Source organism: Catharus ustulatus, chromosome 1 (assembly GCF_009819885.2).
Source record: "Catharus ustulatus isolate bCatUst1 chromosome 1, bCatUst1.pri.v2, whole genome shotgun sequence".
NCBI lineage: Eukaryota > Metazoa > Chordata > Aves > Passeriformes > Turdidae > Catharus > Catharus ustulatus.
The window spans coordinates 67,644,780-67,664,450 of NC_046221.1; the positions used below are offsets into that span (position 1 = coordinate 67,644,780).

Sequence of the window (19,671 nt, forward strand, 5' to 3'; positions counted from 1 at the left end):
CTGTCAGCAGGGAGATGTAGGTCCTTTATCTGTTTCTAGGGGTGGGATATTTAGCATCCAGTACTCTGATTAAACCAGGTAAATACTGGTTTTACGAAATGCACTTCGCTTCCCAGAGGTCCCTACAAGTAAGGCGTCCCTAGGAGACACTGCGGATGGACAAAAGCGCCGAGCACACCCACTGCAGCAAACACGGCGCTGCAGCCCTCAGCGCACCTCGCGCCGTGCGGGCAGCCGGCTCTGAGGGACGGATGCCCTCTGAGGCAGAGGGATTGCGTTGAGGGGTGCCGGGGAGCACAGGCGGGGTGCGTGACGAAGTGGAGAGCCCGAGAACTCGCAGGATCTCCACAGGAGAACCCACCACCCTCGAGCGTCCCCAGCGCGGCCGCCCCAGCGCTCCGCCCGCCGCCGGGGCGGGACGGGCCCGCGCATGCGCCGCAGCCGCGCCGCGCTCGGGCCGCGCCCGCCTGCCCGAGGTGCTGGGGGCGGCGGGGGGAGCCCGGCGCGGCCCGAATTCCCGGGGGGCATTGATCCCGTGTCCGTATGTGCCCTTGTTTTCCTCTGGGACTGTGACGGAGGCCGGGAATTGAGCCCCGAGGTACGGCCGGGTGAGGGGAGCCTCCGGCAGGGCCCGCGAGGGAAGGTGCTCGGTCGGGGCAGAGCGCGGCTCCGCAGCCCGGGCCTGTGCGGCGCTGCTGCTGCACCTGGAGCCACGCTTAATGGTACCGTGAAAGCGCTGCTGAGGCCGAAAATGCTGTAGGTGGAGATAGGACGAGTTAATGGCACACTTCCGTACAGCACACTTCCAATGAGCTCGCTAAGGATTTGTTTTTCCCCTTGTTTTTTCCAGTTTATTGAAGACAGGTGTAAAGATTGGAATATTGGTCGTTTGTCTAACATGAGAATACAAATCCTAAACTGTGAGGGAGGAAATAAACTGTCTTCCTCCTTTTACCACTGAGTAAATAAAATGTACTGCTATTATAGTGCTAGCTTAAAATCATTAAAATAGTATTCCTGACTAAGAGGTCATGCTGTTATTTTTCAAATTATGTTTGATGTTCTGGTTCTCTGTCTCTCCTGTCATCTTTCTGCAAGTGGTATGGGCTAGACGTTTTGTTTACTTGTTTGTTTTTTAAAAATCACTTTTCTAAATAACACTAAATTCAGCTTTCAAAAATTTGAAAATGTAAATGCAAATCTGAAAATTTTCAAAACTAATTCAGTATCTATCACATCTTAAGTCTACTTTTAGACACGGCTGCAGTGTAAGCAGTGAGCGCTCTGATCAGTGGACCCTTGAATGATGTGAATATCACAGTCATTTTCATAAGGATAGTGCAGCACTGGAATGTGTTGCAAGTGATATTTATTTCTTTTTTCTCTGGTTTTGAAATAATATTTGGCCTCTCTCAGCACTGATTCAGTTGTTTACTGGTTTGTTTTTTGCTGTCTGGTCTTGGCCCTGATCCTACAAAGCACTGAAAAGACATAATTTGAAACACAAATAGGCCTGCTGGAGATACAAATTTCAATGTGTGCACTCGCTATAAAATTGTGGCCTTTGTTTATATTTGTAAATGCTTTGCCTCTGAACTTTGGTTCTGCAAGGAAATGAAGGATTTAACTGTAAAAGCTTCTCAGCGCATCATTCACTGCTCTTTAGTCAAAATAAGCTATTTTTCTCCCAGTTTTGCTGCTGTCACTGGATGTAAAAGTTAAGATCGTTATTAGTCCTTTGAGTTAGGAAACAGAACTTTCTCACATTTGCAAGCCCACAGAGGAGAGAGGATTGATAGTTAAAGGGTTGAATGAATTGAAATGTCATTTACAGTTATTATGATACCCAGAGCACTCACTGGAGTTTACCTTTGTTTCCACTACAGGGATGAGACATTTGTTTGGTTTTAGTGCTGGAATAACAAGCTCAAGGCTCTGGCTTTTACAGTGGCTGGTAACAACATGAACATTTAATTCCTATCTGCAATTTAAGAAGAAACCTACACACCCAGCCTTATTCTTCCCTGTCACCCCTGTGCCACTGAGGCCAACACTGGCTTGTCCTTGCTTCTGATTACCTTGGCTGGTGAGTAAGAAACCAATAATTTTACTTGCCTGAGCAATATCCTACTTGACTAGGGTTTTTGTAGTCAAAATTTTGTCAGACTTGTAACTGTATTTTTTATATTTGTTTTGAAGTACAGGATTTGGTGTAAAATATTCAGGTGTTTCTCCAGCAATTTTAAAAAAACTTTTTGAAAATGAGCATAATTTACTACGTGAATAATTTTTTAAATCCCTGAATTTTGTTTATAAAGTTGGTATCTTTAGACCTTGTTTAGAATAAATTACGTTTATGATTGTGTTAGTATGTGACAAAAAAAACTTGGAAGATTTTAATATTCTCTAGGATTTACTAATACTGTAGAGACATCAGCAATAAACTTTTATCAGTGTGCAAAATTACTTGACCTTAAAGGAATAGGAATGTATTCTAGTAAATCTTCAGAGGAATTAATTGTTTCTCCAGAAGGAATCAGTCATGGCTGATGACTCTCAGAGAAACTTCCGCTCAGTGTATTATGAGAAGGTGGGGTTTCGTGGAGTTGAAGAAAAGAAGTCGCTGGAAATTCTGTTAAAGGATGACCGTTTAGGCAAGTTGATTTCACTGTTTGCTCTATTTTCTGGTGGTTAGGGGCTGGGGAGCGAGTAATAGAAAATGTTTACCTTCTGTGCTTAATACTTATTTAAGTTTTGCATCTTTTACCAATAATCCCTCAGTGCTAGTAGACCTTTGATTTTCAAAGATCTGGAATCTGATTTTTAAAACTATTAAAGATTTGTCAGCTTGCTTGTTCCTTCTTTTTTCCTTCTCTCATCCTCTGTGCCCAAGAAATGAAAAGATTTTTAGGGAAATCAGTTTTAATCTGAGAATGCATCATCTCCTCATGCCATCAATTCCATATAACTTCAAAGCAATGAAGATGTTATTGCTGTTGGTCCCTGAGGAGTGCCACATCTTTGGCAGAACAGAAAGATAAATGTTGTTCCGTTAAAAAAGGCCTTAACTTTTTTTGACAGTAACACCCTTTACAAAGTGGTCCAATTTCCTCATGATGAAACCTGGAGTAGTTTTACTTTAAGTCAAGCCAAAGCAAGTGTAAATGTTTTACTGTAAGTCAGTAAAAGCAGTTAAAGCATTTGTTGATAATATGTGATGAAATGTGTGAATTTCAATCTGGAGTTTTTTTTGTTTGCTATATTTAATTGGGTCAGAGATGCAAACCTATTTATAACGATATTTAAATTTGTCCTGAATTTTTTTCTTTTCGTTTCTTTACAGATATTGAGAAGCTTTGCACATTTAGTCAAAGGTTTCCTCTTCCATCCATGTATCGTATACTGGTGTGGAAAGTGCTTCTAGGTATGAAATATAACATAGAATGTAGGAAGTGGCAATTTTTTCTCTTTGGTTTATAGGGGTATTTTTGGTTTTTGTTGGTTTTGTTTTGGTTTTTTTGTCTTTAAAGAAGCAATGACATGGATTATTCCTTACTACCTTGCCTACTGATACATATTTAGCCTACTTTTGTATCCACCTCAGATGCACAATGGCAATTATAAAACAAGTTTTTGAGAACTTTGCTGAAAATGTGCCTAGGAGAGTGTGTTTCTGTATTTAACTTTGTAACACTATCCAAGTACATTTTTGAAATGGATTTGAAATGTGGATTATAGGAAGTCCTCAATATCTGGTAAGATATTCAGTTGTGCTCCTGAAATAACAGACAATTAAGTTGAAGTAAAGTTGTGATTAATTTTAGACTGGGTAAAGCATGGAATGCATGTTTATTCTAGAGAGAATCTTCGTGTTCTGCAGAATATTGGTTTCTTATGGTTTTGCTTCTGGCTTTGAGTTGTATTTGCCATTGAAGAAGGTACAAGGTTGAAGACAAGTTAATGGTATCCCTAGAAAGTGTAAAAACCATAAATAGATTATATTTTTCTTCAAGTGCACTAGTCAAATGACTGGTTAAAAAGTACTACTGACTTAGCACTAACTGGTCAAGTGCATTGGTTGACTAGATGCAAGATAATGTCTACTTGGAGACAGAAGGGGTTTAAAAAAATCTTAATATTTTAATTAATTTTTCCCCCATCCAATTTTTTACATTCTGAGAGTTGTGGCTTCATATTCCTGATTATGTGGATTCATAAGCTTTTCTTTTTTGCTAAGGGAGTAAATGAATAGTGCACAGAAGGGGCAATATCTAATTACAAAATTTGAAGTTCTTGGCGTTGAACTTACTGAGTAGTCTTACTTGATAAAATGCTCTGCCATTAAAAAGATTATTGTGCCCTGGGCACTAGTGAAACAGTCAGCATCCTTTAAAATATTAGTAGTGGGAAATACAGTATAGGAGTTTTGGACAAGCAACTCAGTACAGAATCCTTCAGCCAAGATTTTATTAGCAAAATATGTCTCTTTGCAAAATTGTGGCTCACTGCAGAGCCATGTCTTGGGATGTTTAGATAAAGGATCTGTGAATCATGATAACACAAAATACCTTCTGAATCAACTGCATGGAAAGTGATACTGTTTCTTAAAAGTATTTTGTATTTTAAACCCAGAGTGATTAATTTCACAGCTTGAAGTTGTTTCAGGGGAGGTTTAGGCTGGATATCAGAATAGGGTTCTTTACCCAGAGGGTGGTTGGGCACTGGAAGAGGCTCCCCAGGGAAGTGATCACAGCCCCAAACCTGGCAGAGCTCAAAAAGTATGGTGTGATTTTTTTGAGTGGTCTTGTGCCAGGAGGGGGACTCAGTGTTCCTTGTGGGTCCCTTCAAACTTGCAGTATTCTAGGAATTCAAGTATTTCTACTGACATTCTATGAATAGAGGTTCAGGGACTTTTCTTTCGCTGCATTTCAGTGTTAACAATTGTTAGAAAAGCTGGTATTGAGAAGGACAGTGCAAAATGTCTCTCCCTAAATGGTTGGAACCACAGCCCAGTCCGTTTCTGGTGGGAGGTGTTCTGTGACCTCTAAATAATGTTAATAATTTAAGAAAGGAAGTCTGTCCAGTCAGCAGAACTCTCTCAGAAATGTACCAAGGCTTGCTGATGTCCCAGGTGGCGTGGTGTGTCAGCAATGCCTCTGTTACCTTCCTGTTCAAGGATGACTCATGATGGTTTCCAGGCACCCCTCTGTTGTTTCAGCTTCGTTTTGCCTGCCTAAGGTTGTCCTCTGTGTTTGAGGAGAGCAGTTGGCAGTATGTGCATGCAGTTATGATGTTGACTTTCTTTTGGCGTATCATGAAAAATGTCTTGCTTTCTTCCAGCTTTTGAACTGCAGACAGGTTTGCAGCTGGAAAAGAAAAGATAATTTTCTGTCTGATGTGCTTGTTCCTCAACTCAGCCATTTCATGGTTTAACATTTGTCAGGAATATTTTCTTCTTTAAATGAGAGGTAAAAAGAGCAGCTAGCTTGTTTCAGTACTGACTTTTGAAGAATACTTTGTTCTCATGGGTTTCTACACTGGGAAAAATTCTGCTCCACTAGTGATAGGGAAATGGCATTTTTTTTGCCTAGGTGTATGTAAATTTTTATTTCTGTTGAAGTCTGTGACAGTTTTGCTGCAAATACCAGTGCATGGCAAGACTGAGTCTTGAGTAGGGGGAAGGACTGAGTGAAATGGTAAGTATGTCTTCTGGAGATGCTGTGTAATTTTCTTCGACTTTCTATTTAGATACTTTTTTTTTTTTCTCCCAGGAAACTAGAAAAGATATTTGTGTTGAGCTTAGAAAATACCAAATTTTATTTTACAAGTGACTATATGGCATTCTTAAGTTTTAATCTTTAATTGATTCAAATAATTGATTTTGCTTTTTGAATGTCATTTTAGGGAGAATTAATCTCTGATACGGTGAGTAAAGTAATTTTCTGTCAGTAAAGTAATTAATACTGCAGTGAACAGTATCTTTGCATTAGTTAATTGAATGTATATATTCTCTGTCACCTCAGACAAAGTGTAGAATTGGAGAAAATGCACAGCTGTTGTATATAAAAGTCACTGTATACTGACTTTTCAAAATAAATGGAAGCTGGGCACAAATACACAACTCATACTGTACTGAAAACTAGACAGGTATAAAAAGTAGGACTCCTCCTTAAAATTGTTTATATTTCTTAATTTTTTTTTTACAGGAATTATTCCTCCTCACCACGAATCTCATGCTTTGGTGATGAAGTACCGGAAGGAGCAGTACTGGGATATTCACCACGCTCTTCGTGTGATTCGCTTTATTAATGATTCTACCCCACAGGTTGATGTTTTTCTCCGCATACATCAACTGGAATCAGGAAAATTGCCTCGAAACATAGCCTTCCCATTGGTCAGTGGCAATTTCAACAGTCTTTTAAATACAGTACTTTATTGAACTTGAAACTATAAACCAGTGAGAAACTGAACTGCAAGTCACCCCACAAATGCTTGTAGATAGACCAAGTAAGGTGAATGGAAAACAGAGAAGTACTTGCATAAAATAAGGGATTTTAGTCAAAGTGCTTTTCTCTTCTCCTTCCTCTAAGCACTTACATAAGATTTTATGCCTTAAAATCTCTTTTGTGCATTTTGCCTGCTAGTTTTCAAACCTTTTGTACTCCAGGGCACTTCAGTCTCTTTATAGCACTGAAATGAAAATTACATCATCTTATTGGAATGCATAGGTTCTTACGTGTCCTGGAACAAGGGTAATTCAGAGCCTGTACAAGCAGCGTTTTAATGCAAGTAGCATCAAATATTTCAGTTGTTTTTAAATCTAGGTTTTCATGTACTGTCCTTTTTTTGTTCTTTTCATAGTCTGAACTGACCTGACCTTCTGTCAAGTAATGCACATACTCTGCTGTTCACAGTGTAGACCCATATGGTTAAATGGGGCTGTGTTGTGATGGTAAATTAGTAGTGTGATGATAAAAACAATGTGTGGCTCTTTTCTCCATGAAATAAATGATGGAGCTTTCTAAGTGGATTTCATCCTGTAGTTAATTTATCTGTGTTCACTCTATCCCAGCTTAATTTGTAATTTTTCTTCTGTAATCACAAATTTTGACATAAGTACTTAAAAGAAAAGTTAAAAAAAGGTTCAAGCTAATATGGAAAATTCAGTAATATTTAGAACTGGAGGATTATCTGCAACATTCTCTTGTCTGACGAGGGAATGTTTTCATACCCTTACCATTTCTGAGGAATGTGGCCGTCCTACCCTGCAAATTTCCAGTAGAGAAATTTCCTTGATCTTGGCATCAAGTGGGCTGAAAATTCCTCCCTTCTAGAGCAGTATTGCCTTCTGAGCACGTGTTTTGTTGGTGCATCCCAGAGCTGCTCTCAGGACTGCAGTGAGGTTTTCTAGCGATGGTGTTTAGCAGAGCCCCAGTCATTAGTCCTGTAACTCAGGGTTGTTTTGCTGCTGCAGAAAGCATTTGTTCTCTTTCCAGTGCAGTTACTGTCCCCTTAAAGTTACGAGAAGTTACTCTTGGTAGTAATGCAGGTGTTTTATTGTAGAGGCAGAGGGAGATAAAGAGACGTCAGATTGATCTAAATATTTTGAAATGTTTGAGTAACAAACGGAAGTCTACTGAGTGTTTTGTGCACCTGAATGCACAAGTTCAAGTAGGGATATGTGTGTATTGCAGCAGTCTGTGTGGCAGAGACATATCCCAGTAGTATTCAAGACTCTATGCACTGAAGCATGTTTGGTTTTAAAAGCAAGACAAGTCTTACTTGCTCTGTTTTAATAGCTGTCATAGTGCAGCTGCTGCCTGATGTCTTGTTTAGGAATGTCAGAACAGCTCTCTGTGTATGCTGATTCCTGTTTTTTCCCCCAAATAGCAGAGAAAATGAATATAAGAATAATTTAAATCAGAATAGTCCAATACTTCTGTTAGTTCAATTTTTTTCGCTTTGTTTTTCAGGAACCAGAAGATGAAGTGTTTCTTGCTATTGCTAAAGCAATGGAGGAAATGGTAGAGGATCCTATAGAATGCTATTGGCTTGTCAGTTGCTTTGTGAATCAGCTGAACAGCAAGCACAAAGATTCATTACAGCAACTGGTAAGAAAAAAAGAACCTTTTTTTTTTGTTTTTGCAAGGAGAAGCATTCATGGAAAGCCTTAATACTGGGAGACAGCTGGAGCATCAGAAGTGATACCCTTGGATTCTGTTCCACCAGCTATTTTGAGAATAGAGGAGGAGTGCTTTTAGAATTGTGATTGTACTGCCCTGTCTAATGTAATGTTAGAAATTGCTTTTGTTTGCTACACGGTAATTTTAAATTACCTTTTTTGTCTAAAGGTTACGTTGCACCTAATTGAGTTATATGTCTCACAAATGGGTCACTTAAAATTTTTCTTTAAACAATTTAAAATGTCAAAAGTGAAGAACATCTTAATGTATGTCTGCCACTTCTTAGGTTATGTCTCTGGCATTCATATACTGCTCATTGGATGACAGACAAAGCAGAGTTTTGGTTTATAAATGGAACAGGGTACTTGGTCTTAAGAAAAACAGTATGATGCAAATCAAGTTATAATAAAAAGTGCAGTAGTTTTCTTTTAGCATTGATCATTTAAATGCTATCACAGAACATTAATTTTGAGTTTCTGTCTTACTGATTTATAAAATTAAAGTTTGATTGTAATGTGTACTTATCAAAATTATGAAAGCTCTTGTAATTAATCAAATAGCCTTAACAGATAAGGAGCTTTTAGCTAACAGTATCCTCTGAGGTAAAAGTATTGAATACATGTGCACTAGCAATTGCTGAATAGAAATTTGCTGTGGAAAATTATGCCTACACTTGTTAGTTGTTTTGGACCTAAGAAATAATTTTTAAACCTACCTCCTGTTTCTGTGGGTAGTACATTCAGCTATACCAGTTCAAAGGAGAAAGGAATATTTTTAAAGTGTGAATTTGTATGATGTAAAGAGTGCCAAGTGTCTCCCTCCCTATTATTTTTTTTTTAATACAGTCAATGTACCAAGACTCAGTAGGTGAGAATATGGGCATAGGAAGTGTTTTCTGCCTTTGACAGCTGGAGTCCTTAGCAGTTTGCCTAACTATGACAAAGCATAAAGGCAGTCAAGAATTTATGTGTATTATATTACATTAATTACATTAAATGTGTATTGTGTTACATTAAAATTTAAACCAGATGAGAAAATTATCTGCATGTTTATGTCTTAAATACTTTGGGTTTTTAAACAATAAATCAATGTCCAGCTTTTAATGGGTTGCATAGGTATCTGCTCTCAGAATTGATTTTTTGGGTTTTGCTGCATTGTGTGTCAATTTTTTTTTGATGTGTGCTAAGGCGATTAGGTTTGAGGTGAATGAAGCTCAATTTTGCTTGTGAAGGTAGCAGTAATTAGGGCATGTTTAATCTCTGCATTGCCCTAAGCTCTGAAACACCTCCTTGCACTAGGGAATACTGCATATCTTGGAAATTCTGCTGGTGGTCAGCAATTTAAGGAAACTGAGGTTGTTTCTTTGGTTAAGTACAGAATTAGTTAATTGCAAAAGTCACTAACACCTGTATTTTGGAACAACTAAAACAGTGAAGGTGCATTATCTTAATACGTTATTTTGCACCAGTTGAATTTTAAGACAGTACTTAGAGTGTGCATTAACGGTGAATGTATTCTGATGTGAATTACCTAAATTTTTCTATTTCTTTCTCAGCCAAAAATTCTGGAGCAGTATTTGAACATTGAAGATAACAGACTACTGATGCATCTGAAGGCATGTGCTGCCATGAGCAAACTCCCCTATGATCTTTGGTTTAAAAAGTGTTTTGCAGGATGTTTACCTGAAACCAGTTTACAGAGGCAAGTTCTTTTCTTTCTTTTTGTAATTGCATAGTAATTTCAGCTTTCTGTCATCGCTAGCAGGCAAAGAGCTTTCCATACTTTATCTGTAAGATTATGGTGTTAACTTTATTGCTAACTTGGAAATTATAAAATTGGATTGAATTCCCCTTGTTACTGATGCAAGATAATCTCTCTGTGATCGTTTTACCCATGGAAAATTAAAGGAATAAGTATACCAGCTGATTCTGTTGGACATTTAGTGCCTCCTAGGATGCAGAGCTTCAAACCCTCTGTCAGTGTTACATAGCTGAATGGTAGTCAGGTTTTGAGCTTTTTGAAAAAAATCTGTGCTTAGGGAGTGATTGTAATACTGTATTACTGTTAGATGAAAAAGATTTTGGGAATCAGTTGCATCACTTGTATCATGTTTTGTTTTCCTCTTTTTGTTACGTTATTATTCTCTTCCTTGCAATTTTCTGGAAATTATAACTTCTTTTTAATTATGAAACTTTCCACCCACAAATTTGTTTCTTACTTCTACCCTTCCAATTTTCCTCCATCCCACTGCTGGAGGTAGTAAATGAGTGGCTCAGTTGCTGGCTGATGTTAAACTGTAACAGAATGTTTATTTTTTAAAGTACTAGGGCAAATTGAATAGTACAAAGTTAATGAAATAGTGAATTATATCAGGATTCTACAGTTAGAAGTAGGTTCTTGAGCTTTTAAAAGGGAAAATTCTTGTGCATGACACTTCACTGAAGGGCTTTTGAAATGAAAGCTTGTATTATTTCTCTAATTCTGCTGCCTGAAAACTCTTGGGAAGCAGGAACTTCAAGCTCAATGTAGAGAAACATCTTTCTGCATTAATAAGAGTCACTGATAGCTGAACATGATGTGGTGCAGAGAAAACTATGGTGTCATTTTCAGGTGTCTGAAAACTATGAGGAGTAACGGTGTCCAAGGGAAATTTTACTTTGAGGGAATCACAGGACTTCAGTGGCTAGAATAGGAACCTAGCATGGAAACAGTGCTTTGTAAATTGCTTTGTAGAAAATGCTTTTATGGTGGTAAAGTTGGTCATAATCTGAGTAGTGGATGCAGTGTTTGCTTATCTGGGACTTCATGTTGCATGGAGGAAAGTGGAAAATGACTGTTTTTAAAAATGTTTTATTTTGCTTTCTAAGAATAAGAAGATTTTAGGGAACAATCTGTAAGATTAGAAATCATGCTGTCTGCTCTTGTTCAACCATGGTCTTTGAGGTTCTGTAGATTTTATTATTGCCAAGGATTGAGACCTTTAGGTGCAACATTGTTAATTGTTACATTGCATGTTCTTCTCATCAAGCACCTATAAGGCTCCAAAATGGTCTTGTCTGCTTAGTGATTGTGTGTGATGTGGTGGTTGAAAGGTTTTATACCTCTGTGAATGCAGAAATTATGTAAACATGCACAGTATAGGATGTTTATTACATTTAGCTCATGTGATTCAATTTTGCTATGGGATCTTATGGTTGTGGACAAGAGCTGAGAGAGGAATTTGTATCAGAGCAGATTTGCTCTTGGAAGATGAAGGGTTTTTTTAAAAATTTCTGTTGAAAATTGAAAATTTAATGGAGTTGTATCATCCTGATGGTGTAAAAGGAAAAATATAGATGAAGAATTTTGATTTTATACTTCGTCTCGCCAGAATATTTGGTTTCAAATGTCTACCATTTTGAATCAGTTTTATTTAAATGAAATATTCTGTGTAATCAGTATGCATCTTTAACATTCCCATATATTCTTTTACCTTACTGAAGCAGAATATTTTGATTACCTGGAATTTTTTTAATACTTTAATACTAATTTTTTAGTATGCCTGGAAAAGGTCAAAATACTAACTTTTTGTATCACTCTGGAGTAAAAACAAAATTCAGTGTTGGTACTTCTGACAGCAGAACAATCCCTTTTCTTGTTCTTGTGGGAACATGATGAAAGTGCACTTTTTCTTGGCAGTTTAGGTTTGTGAATTATTCAGTTGTAATCATAATGGCCTTATTCGCTGAGGAAATAACATACTTCATGGGTAGTATGTGACAGATGAACTTAATTAATGCTTGGAGATTCAGTTTGGATTAGGATCTAGAAGCCCCAGTGCTTATCTGAAATGCATCCAAATGTCAGTGTTGAAACTGCTGAGGTTTGAAGGTCACCAGTTCTCCTGTGAATTTTACTTACTTTCTTGTCAAGTGAGAGATTATCTGAACACAGTCTTTCATGATTTGTTTTCACTTATGATTTAGCACTGCATTTCTTAGAGAGGCTGCTTGCTTTCTATGAACTGTAGTCTTCTCTGCCAAGCAGATAAATCTAAATTTCACGGTTTTGTTTGTTTGTTTTTCTCTAAGGTGTACAACACTCATACATGCTGTGCAGAAATTTTACCTGGTAATGGTGAGATGGAGTCGCACAATACCCGTACCTGACAGGCATTGCCACTCAGTATAAATACTGTTTTGTAGCACACTTCGAGTTACACCATAGATAAAATTTGTGCATCAGTTTAATTTAAGTGGGCTTGGAAAATACATACAGATTTCATGTGGAAACCTTTGCTTTGAGCTTATGCAGTGTCTAATACATTTGACATATTACATGATGAGCTTCTTAGCAAACTTCTTAAAGGTGTCATATTGGTAAAAGGGAGGAGCAGGCTGCCCATTCCAAAGACTCTGTATCCCACCTGGAATATAGACAGGGTGCTTCCTGGAATCGCAAACTGGATCGCGCCTTTGTTTTCATGCTCGTCATTACCCTATTTGTTTGATTTGTGCAGCAGCATATCTGCTCATCTATTTGGTAAGCCCATGTGTGGAAAGCTTTCCAATGGTGCCGTGAGGGCCCTCAGCTGGAGATGCCTGCTCTTAAACCTTGGGGTCCTGTTTGTGGCTTCAGCTCTACAGGCAAAATGGCACTTTTGGCTGCCAGTTTAATCTGGCACTGTCAGCCAGATGATCCAGCAGAAGCAGTGCAGCCTTGCAGTTGTAATTGTGAACAAGCCAGGCTTATTTTACAGCCTGATGATGCCGCTCACGTATCAGGCCTCTGTCTAATGTTGTTTGTACTCTGCACCGAAGGTTTGCATTGGCTGGGTGGTGTTAGGTTATTAGTCTCTGGCGACTTGCTAGTGGCATAGTACTTGGTCATTCTCTTGCAATCTTATGACTTTCAAACTGGCACTTGCTCATGTATTAATATAATGTCGTAGTTTTGTATCTGCGATCTCTATGCCCTACGTAAATTACATTTAGTTGTAAAAATGTAAGTCATTTGTTAATAGAAACAACAGAAATATGGAAAATGCCTTAATTTTGCTGAAGAGCAGGAGGGCATAAGAATGTGCATGTGGGCTGCTACTGCAGAGAAACTTAATTCAGTTTGCCTTTGTCTCACTGAGCTGCTTCCCAGGTCTGTGAATGGATGGACACTAGATCATGATAGATCAGGGTGATATTTGTATGAGTCTCATCGTGTCCCTCCATGCTCAGTTACCTCTGGAAGGACACCCAGAGGTGCAGGCAGAGGAGAAAGCATTTGTTCTTTTAAGATATCTCTTGCCTGGATGGCTGGAGGACCAGAACCAGGAAATGAGGTTGAGTGTGTTTACCCTGCAGTGTAGGGAAGAACTGTGAGGTTAATGATAATATATCAGAAAAAGAGAGAGCAGCAGTGCTGAGATGCCTCTTGTGTATTATTGCACTGTAATGGTGCAGGAACCTCAAGAGAGTGCCTGGAGAATGGCATCCCTTCACATACAGGTGCACACAGAGTTAGCGTATCTTGTCTATTGTAGAAGCTCAGTGAAAAGTAAATGGTTTCATTTGCATAATCCTTGGCATGCTCTTTGCCTTTATGGCTTCCTATTTCTTTATATTTTTCCTTGTGGTTGTCAATACTGCTTTGCTGTTCAGGAAACACCTGCAGGAATGTTCTTGTAGTTAATTGAACAGTTGTATGTCACAGAGGATGGTAGTCACACAAAACATAGTGAATTTCATTCAGAATATGTATTTCTTTTTTGCATTCATGAGTAGGGCTGTAGGCACAGTTTCATGATGTTTCTTTTATACTTTCCTCCTTTCCAGGAGTATCAAAGAACAGGTAAAAAAGTTGCAGTCTCTAGCAATAAACTTGGCGTTAAATGACTGCCATTAAAAAAGTGAAAGCAGGACACCTATTGCCATCAGTAGATACACAATGTATAAAGACTGCTGTATTAGAGTAGGACCGTCAGAAAATGTGTTTTCTTGGAACTGCTGTGGGTTTTTTTCCACCTTTGACAGTTTATGTTGCTGTTCCTGGCTCTGCTGGTACTGACAAAGTGCTGACTGTTGATCAGTGTTGCACAATCATTCCTGATTACTGTCAACTGTGGACTTGTACTGAGAGTAACAATAGCTGGAAATGCTAAGGGAAAAATATTGCAGCAGACACAGCTGGTTAGTCCTGACATCTCAGTCACTTTTCTGTGCACCATCTTCCAAAATTTGTTAAGACATTGGTGATTTAGATACTACATCTGTTTTGCCATTGTTAAAATATTTGTTCTGGAATCAGACTAAATAATGCAGGAAAACAATAGAGTGTTTTCTGAGCATAGCACGTAACCTAATGTAATTATGGAGACTGAAGTCAGAAGAATTAGAAGCAAAGTAGTGAAAGAAGACTGGGTATTTTATAATAGGATTAGTAAGTTTGTTTTCAAATTAACATGAGCTTTAATATAAACTTTAAATATTTCCTGCTTTTGAGATCTGCTACTCTCTGTAATTGTCACTTATAATTACAGTTCTGAGGCACATGTACCACATGTGGAAGTTTTTCTTATGTTCTAAACAGATGTGTTTGTGAAGGAAAATGCTGTAGAAGTGAACAGGGGTGACCTGTACAATGTGGAACAGGACTGTTGTCTCAGTTTTCTCATTGTTGCTTAAAGCTTCTTAGACTTCAACAGCAAAGTAATATTTGCAGTGATCATTTGTCCTGGGATGCTTGAACCACAAATTAAGCAGTAAGGTTTTGATCTTGGATTGTGTGTTTGTTGTTCCTGATCCTGTGGGGATTATACTAATTGTTTAATCATAGCAAGATGGGGAATTAAAACTAAATTGCAAAAGGGGAAGAAATTGGCTGTGCCTTTCCCCCCACCCCCATCTGTCCATGTGTGTTTTTTGTTTCCTTCTGCATCTCCTTTCTTCATTATAAGTTAAAATCTAGGCCTGTGTTTGAATTTGTGCCTGTTGCCTCAGATCCCTTCACTGGGCATAATTGGAAAGCGCCTGGCTCCACCCTTTTTGCACTCTCCCTTCCAGTACTTGTTTACATTGATGAGATTCCCCATATCCCTCTCTTGTCCAGGCTGAGCAGTCCAAGCTCTCTCACCTTTCCTCATAGAAGTCCCTTCATCATCCCAATGGCTCCTGGCTGGACTCTACCTTCTTAATTCCTTGTGTAAAGTGTGACCCTACACTTCAGTTCAGCTGTCAAAGTTTGTGTTGTGCCTACATTTTGTTCTCCTGGTACTCAGGGCTGAAGGACAAATTCTTCTGAGAGAGGTCATACAAAAATTGAGTTGTCCCTGGAATGAGCACACCCACAGGTCCAAATTTGTAGATGGGCTGAAGAAGATGTTTTTCAGTTGGTGTTAATATATCCAGAAATTATGGAGCATAGTGTTTGTTCCCCCATGGTTTTATTTGGAAGGAGAAATACCTTGAACAAGTGCCCAGAAGGAGCAAGAACTGTAATCCTCAGAAACTATTTCTGATACAGCTCTCAAAATTCAGAAACTAAAAATAATGTGAGCCCATAAAAGCTGCCATCCAACAGATGGTTTCACACTGTTTGGTGTAATCTTTTATCCCAAGTCTCTTGAGCTGGGCCTGAGAGAGAGCTGCTGGATGAAGGATGATTTCAAGTTGTTGCAGGCAGTTTTGGTAGCGATGATCCATTTTAATGTTCATCTAAGTTCTGTTGCTGAAGCCTTTGGACACCTGCCCTTCAGGTTTTCTTAAAACAGTGAGGTTCAGGTACAGTTTCATGAGAGGTAGGAGTGCTTAGGTATTTCTGAGAGTGTCTGTGCACAGTGGGACGGATTGGAAGACTTAATAGTTATTCCTTGTACCTAATTTAAACATCATGGACTATATCCTGCTGATAGGTCATATCATATCATATCATGTCATATCATATCATATCATATCATATCATATCATACCATACGGCAATGACCTGCTTGAGATGCAGTAGTTCAATATTACATCCCTTTGAATTTTAGCAGCTTTGCTGATTGAAGAGTGTCTTTGTGAGGCGTGCTAATGAAGTTAATTTCTTTTTTTGCACTAGGAAAAATTCTCATCTTTAGCACACACGCCGGTAGCTCTGTAGTCCAGTAGAGCAGTTGTTACAGTCCAGGCTATTAAGCCAAGATTTGCTTTTTGTGTTTGTGCTTGTAAACAGTTCAATTTCTAAACAACAACACATCGTATCAGTACAGAGCAATTACTGCTTGCCATCCCTCTGCTCTATACAGATTGAGGAGCTGATAAAATGTCTTCTATTTATGCTGACTCAAATAATTCAATACATTGAATACAGTGAATACATTCAATAATTCAGAAAAATAATCTGGATAGAGGTGGTTGTACAAAGGTTGTTCTAGCAGAGAAATAAGCAGATAAACACTGCAATAATGTTTAGTGATTCCTTTTCACTTTCTTGTAGAGTTTGGGACAAAGTTATAAGTGGATCCTGCAAGATTCTTGTGTTTGTTGCTGTGGAGATATTATTAACCTTTAAAATGAAGATAATAGCACTGAATTCTGCAGAAAAGATCACACAGTTTTTGGAAAATGTAAGTACTCTAATTATGCTTTGCATTACCTTTTGTAGGTTATAACTGTTTCAGCCTGAATCACTTACCCACTGCAGATGTACCAAAAGATACTATTACATTACTGAGAACAGAGTAGCAGTACCAAGGTGAAGGAAGAATGCTCAGCAATGAGAATAGTAACTTTTTCTATCAGGAGTTAAGGCTTCCATAGAATGAAGTGATTTTTAGGCTATATTTGTACAGAATTAACATTCCTTGTGATACTAAAGGGTTTTTCTGTGAAATTAAGTGCAGGTCAGGTGAGGTTAATTTTTCTGGAGGTTTCTTAGAAGGGTTGGTTTCTGGCACCTTTTTTTTTTTGCATCTTGCCTGAGTGCAAATCTATAGTCTCAGGGTGTGTTTTCTATTGATGTGAGGATGGGAACCTGACCCTGAACCTTCCTGACCCTGAATAGTAATGAGCCATGTTGGCAGGGCTGCAGGGTCCCAGTGTAACCCAGGTGAGTTTATATGAGTTTGTGGTCATGGATAGGCCGTGTGAGTCATGCCTGGTGTCAGGGATGTGTGAAGTGTGAGATGCCTGCAGCATTTTGGAAATGAAAGCTATTTGTCTGAAACCTGGATGTAATATGGTATGTGACTGAGGGATGGTGGAATGAGAGGACAGGGAGATGGGATTCTAGTTTTGTTTTCTTTCTTATGAGGAGATAAAATCTGAACTGGAAATTCAGAATCTTTATTTTAAACAAAACAGTCTGGATGGAGTGCTCTGACCAGGCACCTTGTCCTGATCTTTTGCAGATTCCTCAGGACAACACTGACGCCATTGTCAGCAAAGCTGTGGATCTGTGGCGCACGCACTGCGGGACTCCGGCACACTCAGTCTGAGAACTCTCTTGGCTAGTGAGAGACTTGTGGAAAAAAAAAGAGACGTTTGAAGAGACATTTTATCACCCTTCCCCCATCCTATTGTGATGTTCTTCATTAACCCTTTGGTGTAAAGATGCTATTAAAGCACGGTGACCAATATGTAAATATTTTTCAATAAATACGGATTGGAATGAAGAGACTTAGTGATGGGGTGATGATGTCTGAAGTGTTACTTGTTCATCCAGCTACAGTATTTTGATTGCACAGTGTGCTCTCTTGCTTTTGCAGAAATAAACCTAGCTCTTGAAGCAAGGTAAAGAGATTTACTTGTGTTTCAGTATGCCATCTTATACTTGATATAACTAGTTACTACTTGGCGGCATTTTTACAGTGAATTTACTGAATCTCAGCCTGCTGGGTGGTGAACAAGCATGCTTTTGCTAGAAATGTAATTGTACACTTTTAACACTACATTTTCTGATAAATGAAGCTTCCCAAATCTGAGGTACAGGACATTACAATGACCAGGAGTTACATCCTTTTCTGAAGTGTTTTAAAATACTTTATTTGTCAGACAGCTCTCTATGGCTGTATCTCCTTTGTTCTTCATGGAAGATATTCTAGAGAAGTGGATCTGTGCAGCTATGGAGAAAATCAATGGGATGAACCAGTATAGTTCAGAATTACAGCCCAGTAGTAAGCAATGCCTCTGCTGAGTGCTTGGCTCGAAGCTGTTGTAATTTGATTCTTGTTTGGTTTAAATTTCAAAATTAATTCAATGCAGAAATGTAATTCATGATATAAGTACAAGTAGAGTGATTAGCCATAGATAGAGATTTACTGGGGAACTGATATTTTATATGAAAGTGTAAGATTCTATTTCTACCTCTTGCATAGACCAGGGAATTGTACATAAGAATGTGTTGCTTAGCTGTTATTTGACTCAAATTGGTGCTTATTGTGCCGAGTGCCAAGGATGCTCATTGCACTTGAGAGAATGTGTTTAGCTTGCGCTTGGTGTTGTGCAGACTTGAAGTGCTTTAGAAACTTTTGTTTTAAACTGGGTTAGTTTAGCACATAAAGTGGGGAAGCCTGGAACTTGGCTGGGGTTACCCCTAAAATCCTGGGGAGATGATTTCTGCAGGATGCTGAGACCTTGCTGTTGGTGTTGCTGGAAAGCCCAAATTCAGCCAGTTCAGGAAAAGTGCATTTGTGTCTGCTTTGGAATCCATTGTTGTGACTGCACTGTGGTGTAATCCATGGAGTTCACTTTGGATGGGCATTTGTTTTCCTCATGCAGGCTGGGGAGCTGGGTGAGGTACACAGGAGAGACACAAGTTCTGTACACAACAGCCCTGCATTCTGTAACATGCAGTGCACAAGTGTTTCAAATAACAGCCATGGGTGTGGTCTGGGAGATTGCCGACATGAAGGATTCCCCCTGGCTGCACAGCTGGTTCACACAACCCCAAAGGTGTGGGTGCCTTACTGGGGGCCTTTACAGGGCAGATTACTTGGTCATTTAAAAACAAGCAGCAATGACACAGAAGGTGTTCAGCTGTTTCAGTCCTGAAAGGGAATCAATAACTCATATTCTGTGAAGAGAGGTGCACTGAATCAGGATTAGAAATGTCAGTCAGTGTTAGTGCTTCCAGGCTTGCCAATGAGGGTTCCTCCAATTACTGTTTGGCTGAAGGCTCCAGAAGACTTTTTAATTTAAAGAGGCCTTTCTCTATCAATAGCCGGGCCTGGAGCTGCAGAGAAGAGAGATCAACTTTTACACAGAACCATAGAAAGGCTGAAATTGGCAGGGACCTCTGGAGTCCATGTGGTCTGACCTCCCTGCCCAAGCAGGGCCACCTAGAGCTGGTTGCCCAGGATCAAGCATGTCCATGTGGTCTCCAAGGAGAGGGAATCTAACAACTCTTTGGGCCACCTGTACTTGGTCATCCTCACAGTAAAAAAAGTTTGTGTTTCCACATGAATAACAGCAGTTTTACTTAAACATCCCATTTTATGTGGGATGGATCCTCAAATGCTGCTCCACTGTAATGTCCACCT

General features: G+C 39.0%; 1 protein-coding gene across 2 annotated transcripts; it reads left to right on the plus strand.

The window, feature by feature from the left end:
- The first annotated feature begins 453 nt into the window (after positions 1–453).
- LOC117004018 (TBC1 domain family member 7-like) lies at positions 454–17,805 on the plus strand. 2 transcript variants are annotated; one of them, XM_033074453.2, is made up of 9 exons: positions 454–598; positions 1,887–2,086; positions 2,531–2,654; positions 3,344–3,424; positions 6,207–6,394; positions 7,974–8,111; positions 9,739–9,884; positions 16,629–16,758; positions 17,542–17,805. In XM_033074453.2, the coding sequence occupies exons 3-9, from the start codon at positions 2,543–2,545 to the stop codon at positions 17,626–17,628; spliced, it is 882 nt and encodes a 293-aa protein (XP_032930344.1). In that variant the 5' UTR covers positions 454–598; positions 1,887–2,086; positions 2,531–2,542; the 3' UTR covers positions 17,629–17,805. The 2 variants fall into 2 exon arrangements, with proteins under 2 accessions (XP_032930344.1, XP_032930353.1); XM_033074462.2 differs by having other exon boundaries at positions 2,534–2,654.
- Positions 17,806–19,671: the final 1,866 nt, after the last annotated feature.